The following is a 26,403-nucleotide window of genomic DNA, read 5'->3' on the forward strand; positions in this document are numbered from 1 at the left end:
CAGAAATCTAGTGTTGTATTCCGGTGAATATCGTGTTCAAAAAAAGACCGTTTGAATCGACTGAAGATGAGGAGAATGGGGGAGTTATATAGATCACAACTTGTTTTTTTTATACAGATGGTTTTGACCTCCAGCTGTTCTGTAGGTTACACAAAGCGAGGTCGGACAGTGTGGGTAAAACACTTCCTTCTTTCAGTTTTAAACGTTATTTTTTTGTGAGCGGTTTGGTTGCAGTTTCGCGCAGAGCTACACGAGGACTATCTGCGCCCAACTGAGCGGAATTTTGATCTACTGTTTTTCGTTTACATTTTCACAAGAATTCATACCATCGTTATTGCCCATCAGTTCGTGTAACATATTCGTACATGCATATTGCTGTAGGCTTTTATATAAAGTTCTTACGAACAGAAAAACCTTGAGATCAGATAAAGGACAAGCTATATCGTATTTTTAATCTTTGTAGTTGAATAATGCTATACATAGGACTTATGGATAAAAATGGGGTATTTAAGCAATAGTAAAAACCATCTTAAAATATACTTAACATTTTCAATGTCAGCGTTTGAAGTACAGGAGATTTGCCCTCATCAAGTTAGTGTTTGTAGTAGTCATTGTTACGTATAACATCTTGCAGTGAAGTTTAACGACATACATGTCAGTCAGCGTCAGTGACTTTCAAATCTCAACACAAGTAAATCGAAATAGGTTGTTTTGTTATTTTTCTCTTTATCTTGAAAACAGTCATACACACACTTATATATATAGAAGTTTGTGAATTACCGATGTATTTATATTCTGCTTTTTGCATGGCCACCTAGTGGTGCCATCTATTTTAGCTACTCTCGTTCCTATACAGTATATTATTGCCTGTCAGTAGACACTAAAATGAAGTTGCATAAGGGATACTTAATGTTGCAATTTTGTACAGTCGTGACGTTAGTAAAACGTGCGCATGGCGTGAATCACGAGAAGGATTATGCACTCTGAAGACTACCACACAATCTGAAATATGAACATGAAAAACAATAATTTAAAATATTTATTATTCTTAATTAAGATTTTATTTATTCTTGAATTGAAACACTTTCAGGGACCCTTTTGAAGTACATCTGGTGTGTGTGTATGTGTTTGAAAACTTTGATCTGCACTTTTAATCGTTCGTTTTTGTTTTCAGTCAGCTAGCCTGCTGTTCCGTGCTAATTCGTGTTTACCAGTAAACTAATCTGCATATCTCAACTTTATCAGACCCGTTATAAACTAATCCAGATGTCTCAACTTTACCAAACCTGTTCGTTCAGCAAACTAATCTACATACATGCCCCAACTATATCAGACCTATTCGCCCATTCGTCATTGGTAAGCCTGTTTTCGAGTTCCTAATTTCTCACGGTTTCCAAGTTGTTCGTCATAGTACAGTGAAACCTGTCTAAGACGGAATCTCACAGGACCTGGTGAATTTCTGGCTTAAGCAGGTTTTCTGGCTTGGACAGTTAACATACATTTCGTTAATAATATGTATTTTTTGAGCTGATCATCATACTTTTTTGACTCAAGGGAAGTAAGACGTTTGTGAATAAAGTTGTTGTACTGTTTCTGCTGTATTTATTAGAATATGAACAAAAAATATACATTCAAAATATACACAAGTACACGAAATCTCAATCAAATTTATTTGAATAAAGCGTGCAATTTTAACTGTTTCTGTTTTTTAATGGGCTTTCTCATGCGGTTAAAAGAGAACGCCAGTTCTACGGCCTATTCATGAAGTTAATTCTACCCCTCTATTTTTGCATACAATCTGATAGCGTTAATGAAACTTAACACTTGTGGTGAAGTAGGAATTTATATTTCCTCACTTTCTTTTCATCTTCTGAATCTCTTGCGATTCTATTATATATTTTAAATAAATTTCATCAGTTTCTGTTAAAACACTCTTGTCAACGTTCTCAAAACTTTCCGCGTTCACAGAATAATTTACATTAATCTTCTTAATAAGAGTATGGATTTCACTAGAATCGTCGTAACAAACAGTCTCCACAGTCTCCGCCATTATCAAGAATAAATTCACATTTTCAAAAGCACTTTATTACGCATTTGATTGAATGACTTAAAAATGAAATTGCTTCTAACACGTAAATTTTCATGGTCATTTCATATATTCTTGTACAGTCGTCCATGTTTGCAATACTATACTGAAGAATCAGTTTTCTGTATTTCAATTTTATACACTGTATAATTCAATTATCTAGTGACTGTAGAACTGATGTTGGACATGGAGGTAGAAAGACAAAACGAACATTTCAAAGTTGAACTTTTCGGTGACAAGTTGCATCATCTAGGAAAAGTAGAATGCTCATATTTTCTTGTTCCATTCCTCGAACATAGCACTTGTCATTAACACTTGTTTTTCGCTCTCTATTCGACAGGAAGTTGATTCTTTCTTAAATTTTTGAGACAGCGCAACTTTTCTCTTTTGCTTATTACTCGGCCTGGCATGGCGAAGCGCATAAGGCGTGCGACTCGTAATCCGAGGGTCGCGGGTTCGTGCCCGCGTCGCGCTAAACATGCTCACCCTCCCAGCCGTGGGGGTGTATAATGTGATGGTCAATCCCATTATTCGTTGGTAAAAGAGTAGCCCAAGAGTTGGCGGTGGGTGGTGATGACTAGCTACCTTCCCTCTAGTCTTACACTACTAAATTAGGGACGGCTAGCACAGATAGCCCTCGAGTAGCTTTGTGCGAAATTCCAAAACAAACAAACAAGCTTATTACCCATGGTTTCTATAGCAAATGCGACCGAAAGTACAGTCAATCGTTCTTTTGAATAGCGACTTTTGTAACAATGACGGCAAAAAAAAAGAACAGAAAATATTTAACCACTACTTACTCTAACGAAATTTCCGAGAATCTATTAATATTAAAAAAAAACTATTAATTAAAAAAAGAATTTAGTAATATTAAAAGAAATTATTAATTAAATAATATTTTTTCCGCCTTACTCAGGTTCAAGTCCTACTTGTTGATAGATGAGGTAGATGAAAGATTGTTTCCGTTTGCTTCATGCAGGTTCTACCATGTAGAGTGCTTTTTATAAGGGAAATCTCAAGATAATGCTGCAAACTTTTGATATTTCCGTCTTAGACAGGACTTACTGTATTATCAAATAATTTATTTAGTAATTTCTAACGTTTGTATTTTATTAGTTAACTGTTTGGAGTATTTTGCTCACCTACTTTGTTAGTCTTTCTGTTTGTCCGTCTGCCAGCATGTATGTCTATCCTATCTTTATTACGCCCTCTTCTTCTCCATTTTTCCGAATACTATAATACTATTGACCATTGCTTTTGTTTATGGTATCTGTCTTACTAGCACAATCAGTGTATGTATTCCGTCTCTATAGTTCATCTGGAGTTATCTGCTTTCTACGTTTGTCTACACATTTAGTGGAACGCTGTCTTCAAAATACCCCTGAACAATGTATTTGAATCACATATAAAAAAAGAAACACAAATTTCTTTGTCTACGTCACGTTAATATTATAGTGGTGTAAAATAAAACATACAAAATGACACGTTATTGGTACTTGTGCCAGAGAAGATATGTTGTACACCTGATATTTCTTATTAATAGCAGGGTTATAATGCTTAAGATAACCTCTCGAAGATATCCAAATGTGCTCTTGATAGTTTCCTATGACAATTGCTAAACTTCAAATTTCTCTTTAAAATAACCATACGTTCATTTGGATATATATGAGAATAGAGGAAACACGTGTAACACCAAAAACACAAATACAACTAGCATTAAATGTCACATGAAATTTCCTTAAAGCTTTATATGAAGGGATTTTCTTAGTGTGCAATTAATCATAAATTGTATACCTATAAAAATATTTGAGCAGTTAAAAATTCACGTATATAAATAAGTTCATGTGATAAATGAATGTATTTACAAGAATATTCTTCACTTTACGAATTATTTGTTACTGGGCCCGAAGAAATTAGGTGCAATGAGTAATCATGTATTTGATGATAAAATAAAGTAAAAAAATGAAGTAAAAATATAATTGTATGGTTGAAAATCCCTTGGGAAAAGCTCTGTTTATGTGGAAAATAACTCTCAGATATCCCATATAATAGTTTATCTTTTAAAGATTAAGTCTATAAATTATTGGAAGAAAAATGATAATTATATATGAAAATATATATAATAGTTGCGAACATAGACACAGACGCTGACGAAAACTTGTCTTCCGTAGTTTTTGTAAATTTCTTGACAGAATTTTTCTTTGACAAAAATAATTTAACAATAATTAAAGTCACAACAACAAAACATAGCCCGGCATGGCCAGGTGGTTAAGGCACTCGACTCGTAATCTTAGGGTCGTGGGCTAGAATCCTCGTCACACCAAGCATGCTCGCCATTTCAGACATGGGTGTACTATAATCTGATGATCAATCTCACTATTTGTTGGTAAAAAGAGTAGCCCAAGAGTTGGCGGTGGCTGGTGATGACTAGCTGCCTTTCCTCTAGTCTTGCACTGTTAAATTAGGTACGGCTAGCGCAGATAGCCATCGAGTAATTTTGTACGAATTTCAAAACAAACAATAAAACATGCTTTACATAAGCCTATTAAATTGGCTGCATCACAATTCCTTAATGTGGAATTAAAGGAGGCATAACTGTAGACATTCTTAGGATGCTGGGCCCAACATAGCTAAGTGTGTTTAGTGTGACTTGTAATTTGAGGGTCGCGAGTTCGAATCCCGATCGCACCAAACATGCTCGCCCTTTCAGCTGTGGGGATGTTATTATGAAACGGTCAATCCCACTATTCGTTGGTAAAAGAGTAGCCCAAGAAATGGTGAAGACTAGCTACCTTACCTCTACTCTTACACTGATAAATTGGGGAAGGCTGGCGCAGATAGCCCTGATGTGGTTTCCCGCGAAATACAAAACAAACCAAACCAATCAAACACATTTAAATAGTTAAACGGCAGTAAATATAATGTTAATCCAAAGTGCTGAAAATGACAAGATTTATACACAACGAGATGAAATCTATATTTAAATTTATATATTAATTTTAAACTTTAAGTAATTCAGAAGACTGAATAAAAAAGATATACTTCTTGAAAGAAATGGTACATAAACATAAAACAAATGTTAAAATTACTCCATAGATATTACTTTGTTAGGAATACACAAAATTGTGTTCTACACTTGGAGATTGCCAAAGCCTTCCTACATACATGTTAATAAATGTGTGTACATTTAAACTTATGAGGATAAATTTGAAGTACAACATTATTCTTATCACTTTAGATGATATCACTTCTTATCACACTAGATCCTGAAGTATGTCATCAGAGTGGCTGGTGAAAATTTCAAGTTATGTGTATTTTTACAAAAATAGTTAGAGAGGAATCTGACCATAAAATGTTTGTCAGAAAGGTATGCAAGTCCAGTAGAAAGTATTGTTAATATGATCGCAGAACATGTTTATTAGAATAACTCATCTATATCAGTTAGAAATATCATGTCAATACTAGAAGTATGTCTGCTGGAATGTAATATGTAATGGTTATTATATCATCATGATATACAAAAGATGTTTTGATATTAATTTTTTTATATTTTGAGTTACAATGGAGGTTATGTTTCTCATGAACAAGTGTGTTAAACACACATAACATGAGGTACAGATATTTGGAGGTAGGTTTATTTTATCAAGGTGGATAAAACAGGAGAATACTTAGCAATGAATATGTTATTAGAGTCAATAAAGTTGCTTCCAGGTTAGGAATATATCGTCATGATACAGAAAAGTGTCCTGATTGAAACAGTATCGTCCAGTAATGTTCTTCGATTGGGTTTCTGACTTAATCATCACTTCAGCAAGTAACGGTAAGAAGTAACTTTCTTAAATACTCTGTGGTATAATTAACAAACTGAATGAGAGTGATTGTCAAGTCAAGCTATGATGCATAGCTTTTTCCTGTGAAGTTTGAGTTTACCAGTCATCCTTTAATTATCTCCCTATCTTCAAAGTCAATCAGATAGAGAAGGTATTCACGACAGCCAATCACCAAAAAGTCTGTGACCATTTCACCAAGGCACAGAGGAAGAATATTAACCTGTGGTATAAACAAGCTTAGGTAAGTTGCCTGGTTGATAGAGATACAGAATGGCTGGTGTTGAGAGTAAAATCATTTGTTCTTTCCATTGATATCAGTCTTATATACATTTCTCTCAAGGCTAAATTTTCATTTCTCTTTCAGAGCCAAAACATATATCATGCAGAAAATTACATTTTGAATACACAGGTTCTATAATAAAGTATTATACAATAACATATTAATATTTTTTTAATTAGAAAGAAGCAAATAATGTACTTTTTCAGATAAATATGCATTAATAGATTAATAAAAATAAGAAAACTTAATATATTTTAAAACTTAAATCCTTTAAAACTGATTTTGAAAATCATTGAGATTTAGTTAAATGTTCAAGAACTGTTAGTTAATGATTAGTTTATCACACTTTTAACAGAAACACTGTTCTGTTTTATCTGGCCATTTTGATAAGAAAAACAGTGAAGCCTCAGGTTGTGCAAAAACAAAGTTGCATTTTTAACCTTACAAGGAAATAAGATTTGGAGATAATTTGCTTTGAATAAATGAACCATTTGCTGATTAATAGCAAAATGGACATTAAGTAACATAAGTGACATTAATTTTCCAAGCTTATTGATTGTTTACAATATTTCTTGAAATGAACCTGCTAAAGTAATCTACAACTAACATACAAATAAGGGATTGGTGGAAGTTTGTTACCCTGAATTTTTCATAAAACATTTAAAACATTAACAAATGCATAAGCAGTAAGTGAAATAACAAACATTGTACTTCAGCATTCTTACTTAAAGTGTATTCTCAACTCCAGTTTGTTCTGTCTTTGTTGGAATATGTATAAGGCATAGAGTAAGGTCCCAGTATCTTGTGTGTCTGTGTATCTGTTAGTTTGTTTACAAATATATCTTTATTAAACTGTCAAAAACAACATCTAAGGTGAATGGGGTCTTTGTTTTAACTTATTAAACTGTTGCAGCTCTATGCCTTGGTTCATCTCAATTTCTTCAAGTCTTTCTTTCTGAATGACCATCCAGCATCTGATGTTTCCCAGAAAGAAATATGTTTATTAATTTTTATGGAAAAATCTCCAGGAATAACAATAATAAACTTTATATATGTAAAAAAATAAGTACTATGAGAATGTAATATTTAGATTTTCATAGCTTTTTATTATATATGGATTTTTTTTAACCTACAGAGGATCACGTTAGCAAATCTCTTTCCAGTTTTAACTTTGCAACTTAGTATACTCAGATGTTATACATACACACCTTTGTATATCTATCACCTAAAGCTAAAATCCTTATTATTCACTTAATAAAAGAACAATGAACATACTAATATTGTCATGGCAATTTAAATTGTAGCTAAATATAAGTATATGAAACCTAGATTTCTGGGAGACATCAGAAGTTTAGACTGTACCTACTGGGTTCTCCATTGGTACAGTCAAATCACACTCAAGCCAAACTAATGATGACATCAAACAGTTTCTTTGGAAATCAGGTAGCACTATTAACATTTAGTTCAATGAACTTTTATGAGGTAAGTATATGCTCTGACACAGAAGGGAAAGTAAGACATTATATAATAAATGAGTTTCTACTGGAAATCAAAGCAGGGATTTGTGTTCTGATGACACAAGAAAAAACAATGAGTGATTCATTATTGTCAGTAATTCATTGTAACTTATGGTCATTAAATATTATTTTAAGACTTGTATTCTAGACTAAAATAAATACTATTTTAAGTAACACTGTTTGGATTCAGGAATTCTGGCTTTGTTGTAAAGCCCGATGTTTGTAATTAATACAGTATATTAGAAATATAGAAGCTAAATAGAAGAATAGTATTATTTTTATTTTTACACACAATCATCTTAACTGTTTATATTCTAATTTTATTTTAATTTAACTTTGTTGTAGTCATCAGTGAATGTAATGGCACCTTCTGACAGCTTCTCTTATTAGGGTACTTAATAGGTTAACCAGTTTTTCACTGTAGCTGGAACAAGAGTAGTAATGTTTTGACTGGTCAAAAAATCAACACTTGAGATAGTTTTTTGTAACAATGTAACAAAATATTCCTTAGCTTTTTAATTAAAAAATATAGAAATTGTTTAATTAGTTAAAGGACTTGTAATTCATCTAGCCTGTTCTATAAGATACTGTCACCTTATTTAGTGTTTAAATTCTTTGTAGACAAATTGATTGTATTGCAGATTAAATTTTAAACACAAAGATTAAAAAGTGAATAAAATCTGTATGTAGCCTCAATGACTTTGACTTTTTTACTAAACTCAGTAAAGCGATAATTCGATAAAAAGATGTATAGATTTTTAAAGACTGTCACATTAATAAGTCACAAATTGCTGCATAGTATAAATGATTAGTGAATTCAACTTAGACTCTACTTGAAAAAATGGTGGATTTCAAAATATGGACAATTCCTCATTTGCTCAATTATTTTACATTTTGGTGAACGTATTTAGAAGAATGGCATTAAATGTTACAAAAGTTTGTTTTTGCATACTGGTTCATACAAATCAAGGTTTTTATAACCCAAAATTGCCTCTTTTTTTTTTTTTTTACTTGTATTTGTGGGAAAAAATATGCTGTCATTTTACCATTTTTCAAGTATGTATTTAAAAAGAAACTTATAGCATGACTTAAGCATCCCTTAAATGATCTGATTTGACAAAAAATGTAATAAATACATATTACAGTTAACATGAATTATGCTTTTTTTGTTTCATGGTGAAGTATAGCATTTTCTAGATACATTCATATAAAAGTCTTTCTGTAACTTAGTTCATGTTATGGTATGTGTTTAGATAAAATTAAGTACATATTAAATACAAATATTTTTTCTTCACAACTTGTGTGTGTGTGTTTCCCAAAGTAGTATAGTGTTTTCATGAATCACTAATGAAAAGTCTACTGCATAGGTAGTTAGAGAGAAACAGGTATGAGAAAAAAATGTGAGGAATATTCAGTTGCAAAAACAGGGTGATTTTTGAAGATATTTCAGTCGATCACTCTGTAAGCTTGTTTCATTGTTTTGGATCAGAAAGTATATGTTGCTTTGGAAAAGCTATGTTACAAATGACATTCAAGGTATAAATAATTTAAAAATCAAAGGATTGTAACATTGTATGAAAGAAATTTCACCTGTATAGTTTTACTTAATTTCTGAGAATTTAGTTGTAGCATTTTTAAGGTTAATATGTACAGATCTAGTTTGAGGCTAACGTACTTAAATTGTAAAGGTTTTCAAACACTTGAAGAGGTGGTGAATGTTACATTACAGCCACTGGAAAGAAACATGTAATGCATATCCCATAATAATTTCAGGAGAATAAGTGTACATTGTGAGCAGAGACTTGTGAACGTCAAAGCCTACACGTGTTTGCATAAAAAATGAATAAGATAAAACTTCTGTATTTAAAAGGAAGGTTTCAGAGTTGAGAATCAATTGTAATTATAAGTAGTAAATGTTATATTTCTGTGTCATGTGGTTAACTATAATCGTAGTAATTACTTTTAAGATGTATTTCCAATGATTTATTGGTAATTTTAAATTAATGATACACATAAATGGAAAAAATACATCTACTTTTTTTTTCAAAAAAGTATTATACTTCTGGTATAATTAATGTAGTTTCTGTCTTTTTTTAACTATGTAGTATTAACCTTTTCATGAAAGGTATCCCTTTAAATCCTTTTCTGTGGAAGTCAGTGTTGCATTGAAAATTTGGCATCTTGTATATCAATGTAGTTGAATGAAATTAACAAGTGAATATATGTTATGATTGGGATTTTATGTCTAATCTAAGTTTTTACCTTTATTTCAAAAGAAACCTTTAAAAACTACTTACACTTCAGATGTACTGTCACATGATCAATGAAATATAAAAATGTTCTACTTTGGCTCTCTATATCTTCAGTAATACAATGGTAGTCAAGTAGAGGTATGCCTTGACAAAAAGATGCTTATAAAAGCTTTTGACTCATTTACTTCAAAGTTCTCTGAATGAATAGAATTGAAACAAGTAATAAATTTTTTTAACCCTTGGCAGCTGCCATACATTGAACAGACGTATTTAAGCTTTATAGCCTACATTTGGATGTTATATATCCATGTGTATAGTCATTGGAAAGAGATCATTTTACACACTTATCAAACAATGGTTACCTTGAAGTTGGCACACAGTTGTTGTCATGAATAATATGATACTGGCTGTAGTATTGTTGGCTGCTTGCTTGACTATAACCCTTATGCATATATGCCAAACATTACAATTTGAGTGTAATCATTACGATTTTGGTGTATACATTACGACTATACGCTCATACAGCCAAATATTACGACTTGTTGCATTTCCCAAATAATTATATATTATATAGGCCTATACAATAAAGTGATAAATTGTACCTCCAGGGCTTGAAAGTGGTGAAAAGAAAATTTCTAGTGAGATACAAATAAATTTTGATAATAAATAAAATAAAAGACATAGTCCAAATGGTTACTTGCGATAATCATGTTTGTGCTTGAAATAATAAAAAATATTTGTATCTCCAACGTCTACCAATAATTTGAGTGCAGTGCTTTTTCATACTGGGTATGTGGGGGAATCCATAGTCATCAGTCCTTGTCAGCCAATCAGTGCTCGTGTAGATGGGTATTTCTTGTTTTCTAAGCAGCATAGAAACACAAATGCAATCGTTCACAAGATGGGAAAAAAAGTGGCCTCGTTCACCTGATTGTCTTGTTTCTGGCATATCTAAAAGGACTAAAATTGTGAATCAAAAAGTTTAGGAAAGAGTAGAGTGCAAAATATCCGGTCATTGTATCAAAAGTCAGTGACAGTCATACGTTTTGTATAGTTTGTCACATCGATTTTCTGTGGTGCATGGCAGGATAAACGATTGTTCCAAACATACAAAAGGCTTAAGCGAAGACACAAATGAGGCAGATAACGACAATTATGAGTAAGAATTCAGAATATGAAACGATAAATGCAGAAGTGATGTTCATGCAATTCGTCACTGCTCATAATTTACCCATAGCTGTAGCCGATCATGCAGGACATCTATTCAGAAAAATGTTCCCCAGACTGATCTGGCAAAACATTTGGCTGTGCTAGAATCAAAACTACAGCCATTGTACAAATGTTGGGTTGTGAAGATGACAAAATGATTTGAAGCATACTTACTAACAGTGTTTACAGTTTAGTCACAAATAGATCCACAGACATGGATGACTCAAAACTGTACCCAGTGGTTGTACGATATCTGTACGGGCTCTGTCTACAATCATTACCCTCAGTCATTTGAAATAGTTGGAATCTCTGCTTATGGTTGTTTTTCACATAAATATGGTATAGTTAGAGGTACAGTTTAAATTGTATTTTAGTCTTACTATTATATTTTAGTTGATTATGTGTTAGTTGTGTTTTAACATACATCATTAAAGGGTTTTAAACATGTTTTTAAATATATATCATACTTTGATTACATTCTCAAGGTTTATGATATTAAGCGTTGAACAGAAAGGTTTACTGAAGGGTTGTGCATGTTTCCCAAAGAAAGTAAAATATGCTTAATGCTCTGTTGATTTGTGTCAAGACCAATAATAAGTGGTAGTGAATACTGTTCTTACTGAACCCTAATATATTAATTTGCAGTAAAATACTTTAGTAGATTAAAAAATCCTTCATAACAAAGCATATTTATAATACAAGTATGCTGAATTTAAAATAGATATACCAAGTATTTTTACTGTACTTCTGTGATAATAATGACAAATATGTACACAAACTGTTGTAGGACATAAAGTATACTTTAACCTTTACTGCTGTTTAGTGGTGAGTTTGGTTACATTATGATGGGTATATACAGTTGTGGCAGCAGCTACTGGTTTGAGATTTTAAATTTTTTAGGTTTTCAGGGAAAGATTTTTTGTTTAGTACTAATTAAAATAATTTAGGTAATCAAATCATGTAAATTGTATTCTTATTGAAAAGAGACTGATGTTTTAATCATACTGCAGAGAAAAAAAGGTATGCAGAAGCAAAATAGGTGTTATGTTGTTGCTGTAGCCTTTGTTGAAAAAAATATGCAGGAAAATATTCTATACCATCTTTGCAACATTAGTAAAATTAGTTATGTAACACCTTTCCAAGAAGAACTTAATGATTTATGCTTCCTAGAGCAGTAGAATTAGAAATTAAAAAGTGTAGATAAGTAATGTTGTATACATAACATTGTTATATTGTGGAAAGGTATGAATATAGATTGATTGCTTCCGAGATTGTTGATGAAACTAATAAAAATGTTTTTTTACACATAGCTTTTTGGAAGAGAAAAAAAGCAAGATGTTTTGCTTTTACATATGTTGCATGATAAAAGAACAAGTTATATATTACCTAAATGACTGTAATATGATGAGTTTTATTTTTAATACAGGAAATTAAAAATGCTCAGCTTGAAGAAGTCCTGAATGAACGGAAAGAGGATGAAATGGACGTGAGTGATGAAGAAGCTGGTGATCAGCCAGCTGTTAAAAAGACTCGAGTTCAGCAAGGAGAAAGTTTCCATATATCGTATGGTAAGCCCACATTTTAACACTTGTAAAATCTTTAGTTAATTAAAAATCTTAACTCGCATACAAATAGTTTGAGAAAAAATGATATAAACTGAAATTGAATATTAAATGATAAGAGCTGTGAGCCACAGTGTAAGATTCATTAAAGTTGCTTTGTATGTATGTAAATAACTTATTTAAAGCTGTTTTATTTGGATTGAATAATAATTCATATTGTTGCATTTTAGTTACGAACAAGCTAGTAATGAACCCATAGCTTGTTCACCAAGTTTCCTAAATCACTCAAGACATTAGAACATCAAACAAAATAGTTTGATTTAATTTACACTGAGGACATCTTAATGTTCACTGTGTGTATATTAACCATTTTATTATGGGGAGGGTGGAATCCACCCAGCTTGAAACCACAAAGGTATCCATGAGATATGATTTTTGATAATATATGTGTACATTTGCAAAACCTTGCTGGTTATAAGGCTTTCATATACAAAATATCAGGTTTTTCAATTAAGTAGTAAAATAATTTAAGATTTTCTCGTAATTTTTTTTATTCAGAATATTGAATAGGCAACATGCAGGGTAGTTTTCATTTTAAGATTAAAAATACTTTTATGTATGAGAAAATGTTCAAATTTCACATGCAAAATCTTTGTAACATCCAGATAATTATCAAATGCTTTTCAAGAAGAAACTTTCTATTTTATCTGTTATTTTCACTATCAGATTGGAATCTCTGAACATGTTTGATAGATTTGACCGATCTTGTAATTATAATGAAAAAATTAGGAATAGAACATAAATTATGCTTTTATCTGTCTGGAATGATTATAAATTATAACTTAAACACAAGTGTTTGATCTAAATCGCTTAAATGTGATAACATAATATATTTATTATTTTTATTATATTGACCTTGCAGCCACTGCTGGCTAACCTGATAAAAATTTCAATGATGCAGTGCACATGCTCATCATGTTATTGTATCCAAGAATATAAAACTGACCTATAAAAGTAACCTAGTTTTGCTGTATTTTAGTGGACTAGTATTTTGTAAAATACAGTCACATTTCAGTTATATTATGTATCTGTATACATTATTAATATTTACAAATAAGATTTTAAACTTATTTTTTTAAAACATGGAACAGCCAATAAAGAAGTAAAGCAAACAATTATCTCTTTTAGTTATGACCTTTATATTAGATCGCTAAGCCTTAACAAATTTCATGTGTGGAGGATGTGAAATGCAATAATTTTTTAATCTTTATATATACATTTGAATAACCAAAAAATAATAAATTACTACATTGATACCATAGAACTCCATCATAATTTATCTAATTTAGTAATTGAGCTGTATATGGATTAAACAAAAATTAAACTGGCTAAAAGACACAACTGAAGGTTTGTGTCGGAAGAAACAAACAGTGCCGTTATATTTGTAAATGGCTGGGAAAACCACTTTTGGGACATTCTGAGCATTTGATTGATAATTCACATATCTTTTATAGCATTAAGTGTATATTAAGGACTATTTCCAAAAATGAAAGGAGATGAGCAAGGGAGGGTCGCTGTGTTGAATTCAGTGCAATAGTGATATCTCATCCTACGGAAAAGATAAGCATTATAAAGATATTATACTTTATATTCTATCTTTTAAATATGAATATTTTGCATTCTTATTTCATACAAAACTATAGACTTTGTATTCTGACATCAGAAACATCTAATTTCAACCAGTGCTGCTTTCAATATACCACGTGACACACAAAAATTGATGTTTAAGTTAATTTTTTTTAAATATTACTTTTTAGTTGAAAAATTAACTAATGTGTAATATGAAAACTTGTATTACAGTCTACAGTTTGATACAAACCTCATGACATAAATTCATTAAATATTAGTTAAATAAACTTTTGAATAAAAGCCAACAAACATGAGGACATGGCTTTTGATCCATGATCTGTAACAATAGGGTTAAAGTAGAGATCGTTGAAACTTGATCAATCCTAGCATAACTTTAATCATACATGTAGTAACTTGGCCTGCTTTTAACTTAAGAGATTTATTGAAACTGATGCAAGTAGCATGTTACATCTTGAAAGCAGTAACTGTAAGGGAACAAGGTCATTTTTAAATATTTATTTTAAGTGCTGTAAATATTTTTTCAGGTGTGATATATATTGTTCAAAGCAAGATGGTATTCACTAATAAAGTAGAATTTTTGTAGTTGGCTATACACTTATAAAATCCTTTTTCTTTACAGACGTAACTAACCAGTTGGTAAACAACTTAAAAGAAGAAAACGATTCTTTTTGCTGTCAGCTAGATGCTTATAAGAATGAAGTTGAAGTTTTAAAAGCAGATGGACGACAAGATCAGGACTCCAGGGAGAAGCAACTAAAGATGATCCAGCAGGCTATGCAAGGGATGCAGCAAAAACTTTTAGCAGCTGCACAACAGAAGAAGAGAGATGAGGAAGAGATTTTGAAGGTTTGTGGAGAAACTGTAACTCTGTTTGCTAAAATATTCATTAATAAACTTAAAGAACTCTTCCAAAATTAGAAAATTAACAAAGACTCTTTTTAGTACTTGATATACAGACAAGCGTATCTAGGTAGATTTTATCTTTATGATTGTGGCTAACCCACAGTGTTTAATACAAACATGGCTACTGGGAAACTTCCTTCTTTTGTGGATTGCAACATAAAAGGTATTCTCTATACTCTCTCTTTGTTCATAAAGAACATGGCTCATTTTCTTAATATCACAGAGGAACTTATACCAGTTGACATTTGCTGCATTAACAGCCTTCTGTGAACAATGGATGTTCCTTCTCTTTACATTAATACACTGCTGGCCAAAATCTTAAGGCCAATGAACATAAAGAAAAAATATGCATTTTCTGTTGTTAGACTCAACCATTTATTTGAGTAGAGCTTTGAAAGATGAAAATATGAAATGGGAAGATGAAAATAAAAAAACCTTTTAGCATTTAATAGGGAAAATGTGAACATGATGAAATTAGTCTAAATACTAACTGGTCAAAAGTTTAAGACCATACCAAAAAGAAGTCCTAAACAGGTTAGGAGATGCCCAACAAGAGGTCTCAGTAGTGAGTTGCATGGTCTGTATCAGCATTTGTAGAAGGCTAGCGGGAATGTTATTCCAAGTGGTGAAGATAGCTTCACCAAGATCGTCCACTGTTTGGAATTGATGTCCATTTCTGTAGACTTACCTTGCCATCCACCCCCAAACATTTTCAGTGGGGTTTAGTTTGAGGTAACATGTGGATGGTCCAGAAGAATCACATTATTCGTCATGAAAACGTCCTTTGTCCTGCAGGCATTGTGGTTTGGAGCATTATCCTGCTGAAAGATCCAATCATTTCCACACAAGCAAGAGCCTTTACTGAAGAAAGATGTTCTCTCGAAGATGCCAATGTAGCCAGCTGCTGTTTGACGCCCTTGTATAACCTGAAGCTCCATTGTTCTATGGAAAGAGAAAGCACCCCAGATCATGATGTGTCATATATAAAATGTCTTTGGTGGGATATCCATATCGTGCCAGTAACGTTGTAAGCCCTCTGGACCATCCAGGTTAAATATTTTCTCATCAGAGAACAAAATCTTTTTCCACTTCTCTACATCCCATGTTTGGTGCTTTTCAGCAAAGTTCAACTGAGCTGTTTCATGATGTGTAAGGAGGCATGGCCTTTGAAGATGTTTTTAAACCCTTTGTCTCATCAATGCCATTTTATTGTTTTTGAGCTGCATTCTGTGTCCTTATAGGCCTTAATCTGGTTCGACGATCAGCTGGTGTGTTACCAAACAACCATTTGGATCCTCTTGCTAAATGCCAGCAAAATTGTCTTGGGGCGACCACATGAAATTCTCATTCCAGATCCCTCAGGGTCTTTAAGAAATTTGCAACAGCAGTTTTACTATGTCCACTCTCATCAGTGATGACACATTGAGAGAGACCTTGCTTTTGCAGCTCGACAATTCTGCCACGTTGAAACTCTGTCAACTTTTTAGGCTTTGCCATGTTTTTACCCAGTATAACACAGGAGATGTCAGTGGGAGATGTTGACAATGCTAATGCTTGAACACAAATGACTAAATTTCGTTACATGTTATTAATGCTTCGTTTCAGTATTGTCTAAAACATTTGACCAGCTAGTATTCAGGCTAATTTAATAGTGTTCACATTTTCCCTATAAAATGCTAAAACGTTTTTATTTTCCCTTTTCTTATTTTCATCTTTCAAAGTTCTACTCAAATAAATGGTTGAGTCTGACAATGCAAAATGCATATTTTTTCTTTATGTTCATTTGCCTTAAAATTTTGGTCAGCAGTGTATTTCACAGGACGATTGACTTTACATCCTGAAATCTATTCTCAACCTTTTTGAACCATCAGAATCTCAGAAGGTAATTGACCTTGTCACCTATGTCATATCTGTATCCAGCTTTGCATTTGATAATGAACTCCACCCGCAAGTTTTGCAGTACTAAAATGATATCGGTTTCCATATGAATGGATGAACTTGATTCTATATAGTATGTGTCTGTGACTTGTTGGTAATAAATTTCAGCAATGAACAAACAGCACACAGTTCACTTGTTTTAAAATAATATATTAAACAAAAGTTCATTTCATTGTTGGTTATCACAGTTGTTGCTTGCAGAGCTGTAAATAATCATCTTGTTTGTTTGTGAATTATCTGCCATATTTTTGTTGCCACTACATTCGTGTATGTATTCCACCTTCAGCTATCATTCACGCTGTATTTTCCACTGTTTACCACATGATAATCCTAGTTGGCTCACCAGTGTTGGTGGGCTGGATTCTTTGCAGTAGATGTCTGTGACTTGTTGAAGATAAACTTCAACAATTAACAAACAGCATGCAATCCATTTATTTCAAAATAATTTAATCAAATAAGACAAGCATATACAGAAATCTTCATTATGTAGTTAATCACCAAAAATTACCAAAATACAGTGTGTGATAATTTTACTTTAAAAAGTTTCAGCAATACACACTTTATGGCTAAGTTCACAATAATGCAATCTAGACCTAGCTGTCTATCTAACTAACTCAAACTATAGTTTAAGTGTGTATTTACAGCTTCACCAAATCCTAGAATGTTTGGTACACAACAAGATGTAATCATTCTCAATCAAAACAACGAGTACAACTTTTTTAAAGGTTCCAGTAAATTCATGCAGTAACGCAACAAGAGCCAGTTCACAACTGTTGAACTACACAGCTTAAGATTCACACACAGTTATGTAACCAAACTGAAGATAAACTATCATTTCTAAATGCATCTAAGTTTAAATTTCGCATTAAACTAAAATTGAAACAGTTGCCAAAATGGCTCCAACTATGTCAGTATATGTATGGGCCATAAAAAAGCCTTGTAAAACCTCATAAATGGAAATGTTACATAGTTGATGTATTTTTCATTCAGATAGCTGGTTCGGAATTGCTACCCAATAACCATTGGCATCTTTTACTACATGTCATGAAGTTTCAGTGACTTGTATTTAAAACTTAAACTACTATTTTTTTTCAGTTATGACAATTATTATAACATAAAATAGCTGTCAATAATCCATATTTTAGTAATATTTATGTTTTAAGTTCTTAATTTTATGAGGCAATATTTTAAAAGATCCTAAATTTTCCTAAGTGTGAGAATTGTGACATATTTTCTTTGGATATCCCCTCTTCTTTATTTTATTCATTGCTTCTCCAATAACTGCAAAATTTAACATAAATTAGTTATTATATAATAGGCATTGTTCAGACTAACCACAATTTTTATAGTTTTCAATTGTGTATAGTTGCAGAGCAATTAAATAGAAAATGATATACATCTTGCCACACCCATATGTCTCATCGGGATTTGTCAAAGCCAGAGAAATTGTGATCGTTAAAGTATATTTCCAACTTTCTGCACATTATTATTCTATCATTCTTTGGTGCATTATTTAATTAAATAAAAAGTATTTAGTGCATTACTACCATTTATATAAAAAAGTTAACTGTCAATGATAATTAATACCAAAAAGAAAAGACCTAACTGAGTACTTTATTTCTTGTTTTTTGTGTTTATTCTTTATTTATTATTATAAAAGTAATTATTATGTAAAAATAGGATCTCTTTAGGTTAGTTAAAGTTAGATTAGGTAAATAATAATATAATGAAAACATACAAATGAGACATACATGGATAAAGTACTTTGAAAGAATAACATGAGCTACATATTCTTGAAATGATTTACAGCTTATAATGACATGAATAGTAACTAGACACAGTTAAGGGCAATAAAACAATAACATTTAAGTGCAAATAGATGAATACTGTTGTGAGTTTACAGCTACTCAGGATAAATGAGTGTATTTTTATGGTGCAGCTTGAAGTTATTCTAAAAAGAAAACAGATAATTTAGGTTTGACTTTTTATTTTGATGGTTATGAGGTCAGTCACATTGACCATCCTTGTATAGAGTTATGGTTGAGAAAATAACATAAAATATGAAGTTTTATTGAAAACATATATTTGAAACACATTTAGGAAGTATTAGTAATTACACAAATGAAATTTAGAGGTTTTTGAGATGAAGAAAAATATTTTTAATCTTCACATACATATCACTTTGCACATAGGTTAGTAAAAAAAAATACTTTACAAACAATTTTTTTTAGTTTGTTATTAGCACTTCACTGAAAATATTCATATTTTTGTGAAATTGATCAAGCCCATGTTGAAAGAGTTGATGAGTATTTCTTATGGCAATAAAACCTCTCACGAGACAATCAAGTTTACCATTGATTGCTCCCTTATCCAAGTTAACTTTCTCAATATCACTGTTTTTTTAAATGATGAAATTTTACACATTGACTTGTACAGAAAATCTGCTGACAGACCATGATATCTCCCCTATAAAAGCTGCCACCAAACACAAACACACAGACACTAAACAAAGAATTACCGTGTTCATGAATTTCCCATTGACTGCATCCAAATGAGTGAAAGTCTTAAAGATATCCACGTTCACAAAAATGTATTACGTCTTAGTAAAGAGTAGTTGTCATTCGTGTAATAAAGCCTATTGTTTGACAAACAATTTTGTAAAACTACTCATTCTTTTTCTGATATATATGACCAAAAACACTTGAAAATTTCTAGCACAGAACCAGTCTCTCGTGCAGTATAAAAAAATGCAATAACCAGTGTATAGGACAGACCCCAGATGACTCTTGTGGAAAGTTTCCATACCCATAAATCTTATATTAACACTGAAATCAACCTTCCCATTGCCCAACATTTTAACCATTCTAGTCATTCTTGTAATGTTGTGATTCTTATTAGCAGCAAAACCAATTTCAAAATTAAAACTGTCAGAGAAATAAAAGAAGCCTAGTGGATTGCCACTCTAGAAGGGATTCATGAGAAGCAGTTGATGATTTCAGAATTTGTGTGAAGACTGGATGTGCACATAACTGGAAATTGGAGATTTTCATTACTAAATAAACATATATATTTTGTATTGAATAAGTGAATAACTTTGTTGAAAACTAAACAAAATGCAGGTTTTTTTAATTAGCTTAAGATACTGAAACTTGCTAGTGTTAAACCTATTTATCCTTTCATGGAAACTAATATAGCACAAGTACTGTGATAGTTCTGAATTGTTATTATTTTGGATTATGGTAGTTTATAAACACATTTCTAATCCATTGTCTTTTATTTATAGCTTCAGAAACTGATCAAAAAAGTAAAAGTTAAAAAATCAGATGATACTGAAAAGCAAGAAAGTGATCTAGGACAGGAAGAAGTAGCTAACATCACTCATACTGATCATGAAAAACTGATGGGGAATCAGAGAATGAAGAATCCTTGCTGGAAGAGATCTCTTCTTCTGCTCTATCTTTGGAGATCACAGAGAAAGATGCTCGCCTGATTGGTGAGATATTTTTGTATGAAACAAGATGATAAAATGCGTAAAACCTTTACATGTATTATGTACTCTGTTTAGCTTTCTGAGTAAGCAGATGTTAAGTGGATTATGTTTTGTTGAACTGTAATATCCTTTAATTTGATAAAATGCTAACTGTCAGGTTTTTCAAACACAAATAACATTGTTATAATAAAGTAAAAATAATCACTAGTTTTAGATTATAAAAACTTTTCAAAATTCTTCAACTTTAAAAATAGTTTTATTAGAAGCTCATCTTCTCTTTAAGGGTATTATGCATCGTGTTATTTATTTAAAGAAAAAATTAATAAGTAAAAAGAACTAAGTAGTGGAACAAATAGTAAGGACAGCTGTTAGATAAGTATATAAATTTAGTACAGTGTAATATGTGTGTATATGATTAATTTAGCCCAGGCTTTATTGAACAGGTTATTTTGATATTTCTGTTTGTAGACATTCATATACATTGTGTTTTACTGATAAGTAATTTGCGACATACAGTTTATTTTCATTACTTAATGGCCCGGCATGGACAGGTGGTTAGGGCATTTGACTCTTAATCCCTGTCACACCAAACATGCTCTCCTTTTCATCCGTGGGAGTAATATATTGACAGTCAATCCCACTATTTGTTGGTGAAAGAGTAGCCCAAGAGGTGGTGATGACTGGCTGCCTTCTCTCTAGTTTTACATTTCTAACTTAGGGACAGCTACCACACATAGCCCTTGTGTTGCTTTGCATGAAATTCAAAAAAAAACAAACAAACAAATCATTACTTAATTGTCATTTTTTGTTTAACCTTTGTAACCAACCTTGTATATGGTAAAAGGTAAAAGTAAATTTTAATATAAAATAGGGTTGTTATACTTCTAACAGAAATTTGAGTATAATTAAATAACTAAAATTGTTTTCAAACAACAAAGTTTTCTTTTTTATGTAAATTCATTTAGTTTCGTAGACACTTAAGTCAATATTGTTAAGAAATTTATTTTATCTGGAGACAACTAATTAGAGAAGATATGATCTGACTGAATGTGACTAGATTTGTAGCTTAGATGTATTATCCTTGTAGACTGTGTTTTGATACGTAGATATCAATAAATTGAATTGGTATTTTGCTATGTTACCATATCAACAAAGGGATGGCATGATCTTACTTTATCTGTGAAAATGATTACTGGATTTCATCTTTGTTAGAGGTTGAACTTTCAACTTTCATATGGCAATTTATTGATGTTATAATGGTATTATCTGTAAATTTGGTCAACATAATATATACATAATAAGTTTACTTTCAATTACTGCATGAATAACTGTCTCTTGTGGATGGAGAAGGAACCCCCATGGTTACTGTTATTTTTTCAATTAAAATACAACTGTAATTTAGGTGATATTTGAGGAGGCTGAAGATGTTGCATTGTTGTTGTTGTTTGATGTAGTGAATATTGTTTCTGTCAGGAAAAACTTGTAGAGAAAATAACAACACCAAAGCTGGTGGTGTAGTCAGAATCTTTAGCCATACATTTTAAGATGTTGAAAAAATTGTTTTAAATGTAAGAACTAGTGGTTGGGTACATTGGCTTATAAGATTTTATAGATGTACAATTGTGGATTGACAGAATAAGGAGTGGTTATAACCAGCTTGTTGCCAAAGTGTGAATAAGGTTATAACGTCTCAGTTTCTAGTTGCATTATTTCAGTCCTATCTCATCAGGATCTGGGTCAGTAAGTTTGATGTAATGTAGCTTTTGTGATGACACAAAAATCATGGGTATGAAGTCCAGTTAATATTTATTGTTTGAGGTCTGAAATAACCAGAAAAACATTAACCATAAATCATATTTGTTTTTTTTTTAGAATATAATGTTTAGAAAGATTATGAATTCCAGTTAAATGCTGACATGGTCACAAAAATATGATATTTAATGGAAGAGCACACTAAATCATCTACAATTTGAGACTCTTATAAAATGACAATCTAAGCTTTTTTTGTTTTGTTTTGAATTTTGTGCAAAGCTACTCAAGGGCTATCTGCGCTAGTTGTCCCTAATTCAGCAGTGTAAGACTAGAGGGAAGGCAGCTAGTCATCACCACCCACCAACAACTTTTGGGTTACTCTTTTACCAACAAATAATGGGATTGACCGTCACTTATAACGCCTGCACGGCTGAAAGGACGAGCATGTTTGGTGCGACCAGGATTTGAACCAGTAACCCTCGGATTACGAGTCAACGCCTTAACACACTTGGCCATGCCGCGCCTGCAATATAAGCTATTAAGTGTTTTAATTTTTAGTTAGATAAATTACACAGAACTGTGATGGTTTTATAGTCTTGACTTTTTATGTTTTACAGTTATTCCTGTATGCTGAATCTAAAAATATCTGTTTTTCTTCATCACATACAGACTTCTCACAAAACATCACATGTATTTTAACATCAATGAATAATTTTCATTGAAATCATGTTACATTATGTTATGCTTAAAATGTTGACAAACACTGACTACACATTTCTGTAGACCATTTGCAATGTGAGAGTCTTATCAATGATTCTAGAACCCAAACATAATATTTAAAAATATTCATTGTGGTAAATGAATTAATAATTTGATTTAAGTAAGAGTTTTTATTTTCTTCCTAATTTGTAAAAAGAATCGTTATGTGATAGAAAAAAATGAACATTATTTTCAAAATCTGCATAGCTTAATTATGAAAGATCCATTATTAAAAAAAAACAACTTTTGTGAAGTTTACTAAATTAGCAGGACTGTGTCATTGTAGATGAGTCACTTGTATTCATAAAATATCCAGTTTCAAACGTTTTAAGTGAGATATGTCTATATAATTCAGTAAATTTCTGGTGTCTTAACAATTTAATAGAAATATCACACTTGAAGACATTTGTAAGTATAATTAAGTTTTATTTTACAGAGTAAAGTCATGTTTGCACATTTTTTTTCAAACTATGATTAATATAGGTGTTCTATATGATCTATATCTGAGAATTATACTAATAAAAGTTCATTCATTCAGAACTTTTTGTTGAATTTATATGTTTATAATTTGTGTATTTAAATGCATTAGTATTCCAGTATCCAGTTTAATTTTGTAAATGATTCTAACTTGTGTATAGGAATGCAAGAATAGTCATGTTTAACCTTTAATTTGAATCCTAAAAAGTAAGAAATGAATTTCTAATATGTTTGCCTCAAATTTTATTGAACTTTTTTTATTGATAATTATGAAATTATGTACAAAACTTCTGTTAAATTATTTATGTTGCAGGGCTTATTAGCACCTTCCTTCATGTGCATCCATTTGGAGCAAGTGTTGACTACATCTGGTCGTATTTGAAACAGCTGGAGGTATTGTTGCAGCTCAGAGATGTTGAGATGCTTCTGACGAAGTTTCCTCTTGTTTAAGCAAGAACTCTCAGGAGTTGGAGCTAGTCTTGAAAGAAAATGGACTTTTTGTGGCTTTGAGGAGAAATAGTTATCTTTTAAGTTTTGTGTGTGTTCCACTTTGTTTTCTGTAAAACAAAGCAACTTAGAATAGTGTTTAAGCTGAATAAAATAAGTTCAAATGAGATTTCATTTGTATTTTTGTTTTGTTTTGCTAAACATTTTTTTAAGTAGTTTTTGCTAAAATGTGAGCAGCTTTTTTGTAATCTAGTTTGAATGTGTAGTCTCAGCTCAGATGAAGGTGTTTGTAGTATTTGCAAAATACATGTCATTAACATAAGTGTATTTTTTGATGTTGTGTCTCGTGTTTATCATAATTTTGTTTCGTATTTTCTTCTGTTAATGATATACAAAAAAAATTATGCCAATATTTTTTTAAAATAATTTTCCATCAGAATTGTTATAAGCAGGAGAAATATTTCCATTGACTGACATTTGTAATGATACCACCGAATAAAACATATTCTGTGTAGGTTCTTATGAGTGATGGTTTTTTTTAGGTTGTATTATTATAGTTGACAAGTACAATACATTGTGAAATATTAACCATAACATTTATGGTAAAGGATGAATGATACATTATAATATCATGACTGTTTGAAAACAATAATTGTTTTTGTAATGTTTCAGAAAAGTTGTATTTGATTGTGTGCAAAACATGTGATACCCAGAATGATTTATTGATACAACATTTCAGACATAATGACCATAATTTGATACCTATAAGCCATGTTAATTACAATGATCGTTCTGTGTTTGTGTGCCTGCAAACAGAAAAGATAAATCGTGCCTGAAACAGCAGAAAAATAAACATTGTTCTTAAATGGTGGTAGTGATATCATGCTAAATTATTTGTTGTACATTATTTTCTTCCAAATTCTATTTGAAATATAATCAGTTCCAGGCATTTATTTCATTTTTCATATTTCAGTGATGACCTGCATGTTTCTGGGTAGACTAAAACATCATCTGTGAAATATTTTGTTAGTATGAGTAAGTTCTGATGCTTAAAAGTTACTTAAATAACTTCACAATACAAGCTATATGGTTTTATCATTTATTTTTAACGTGTAATTAAATATTAAGTAAGTGCTACTTATTACTTGTGACTCTGTGTGAAGTTGTTTCTTAACTTTCGTTTAAAGCATGAACATTGAAAGACTAGTGTGATGGGACTTTCACAGATATCAGATATTTAGTTATGAAGTGATACAGAATTATTTTCAACAATTACAGTTCAATCTATGAAGAAAATTGACTCATGTACATTAAGGAATAAGTGAAATCAGATACTTATATAAACTGATAAAAACTAAATTACTTACGAGGGTAAAAAAGGGAGCAAAAATTAATTTCTTTTCACGAGTATTTGTAAATTATTTTATGACAATTTGGAAGACTAAGGAAATGTCAATTTGTACATGTGGATGTGGGAATGTTTTCTTGATTGAAGTTTAAAAAAGAATTGTATCAGATGTATCTCATATAGACACACACACATATTTAGGGATACGAGAATGGCATTTTTGTCATCTGATAATAGATGTTAAGTCTTTCTTTGGGAGGTCCATTGTTTTTGGAACAGTTGGAGACGAAATAGGTATGTCATTCATTTACTTCATGAAGGAGATTCAACACTGCAAAGTTGAGTAGCTGGACATGTAAACATTATTTTCAGAACATTAAAAATATTGCTGGATTCCCAATGGAAGTTAAACAGTTGTAAAATATTTGAATAACATTTATTATTTTTAAAGTTACATCTTGAAGTGTTTTTCTCAAATATGGACTGAACTTTTTAAACAGAATAATCACTAAAGTTTTAGAAGTTTTGTCTTAATTACGTTTTTATTAAGTTAATTGATAATTGTTTACTGAGTATATTATTCAAGGCAAGCATATGATCGTTTTTTATAATTTTATGTTATAGGTGTAAATTCTTCATGCAAATTCAGTTTTAATAATAATAAATCCAGAATTATTTTCCTTAATTTGTATATATATTTACGATTTAATTGCCATTAGTAATCTAGTAATAAGTAATTATATTAGAAGCATTTATCCTGCAGTTCTACAGATTGATAATTTATCCAAATCATATATTGAAGCACACTGTTAAGGTAATTAGTAATAATATATATGACAGAAGAAATTATTTGAAACATATGGACTTATTTCTCCAAATAATAATGTACCAACGTATGTCGTA

The 26,403-nt window shown here is 31.3% G+C and overlaps 1 protein-coding gene and 1 long non-coding RNA gene across 5 annotated transcripts in view; both read left to right on the forward strand.

Annotated features, from left to right (window-relative positions):
- LOC143249959 (uncharacterized) overlaps window positions 1-26,403 on the forward strand; it is a 114,616-nt gene that overhangs the window by 16,824 nt on the left and 71,389 nt on the right. The window lies entirely within an intron of this gene.
- On the forward strand, window positions 5,023-25,296 carry LOC143249897 (uncharacterized). Of its 4 annotated transcripts, none has more exons than XM_076500494.1 (5): window positions 5,023-5,453; window positions 12,601-12,742; window positions 15,006-15,232; window positions 20,511-20,720; window positions 24,019-25,296. In XM_076500494.1, the coding sequence occupies exons 1-4, from the start codon at window positions 5,394-5,396 to the stop codon at window positions 20,715-20,717; spliced, it is 636 nt and encodes a 211-aa protein (XP_076356609.1). In that variant the 5' UTR covers window positions 5,023-5,393; the 3' UTR covers window positions 20,718-20,720; window positions 24,019-25,296. The 4 variants fall into 4 exon arrangements, with proteins under 4 accessions (XP_076356609.1, XP_076356632.1, XP_076356627.1 ...); XM_076500517.1 differs by lacking the exon at window positions 5,023-5,453 and adding an exon at window positions 5,460-5,906; XM_076500512.1 differs by lacking the exon at window positions 5,023-5,453 and adding an exon at window positions 5,913-6,157.

This window comes from Tachypleus tridentatus, chromosome 1 (genome assembly GCF_004210375.1).
Source record: "Tachypleus tridentatus isolate NWPU-2018 chromosome 1, ASM421037v1, whole genome shotgun sequence".
Classification (NCBI taxonomy): Eukaryota; Metazoa; Arthropoda; class Merostomata; order Xiphosura; family Limulidae; genus Tachypleus; species Tachypleus tridentatus.

Coding starts and splice junctions, on each gene's coding strand:
- LOC143249897 (XM_076500494.1), top strand. CDS start 5,394: ATGTGTATTTTTACAAAAATAGTTAGAGAGGAATCTGACCATAAAATG. Junction 5,454..12,600: donor ATAAAATGTTTGTCAGAAAG/GTATGCAAGTCC, acceptor TTTTTAATACAG/GAAATTAAAAATGCTCAGCT. Junction 15,233..20,510: donor ATGAGGAAGAGATTTTGAAG/GTTTGTGGAGAA, acceptor TTTTATTTATAG/CTTCAGAAACTGATCAAAAA.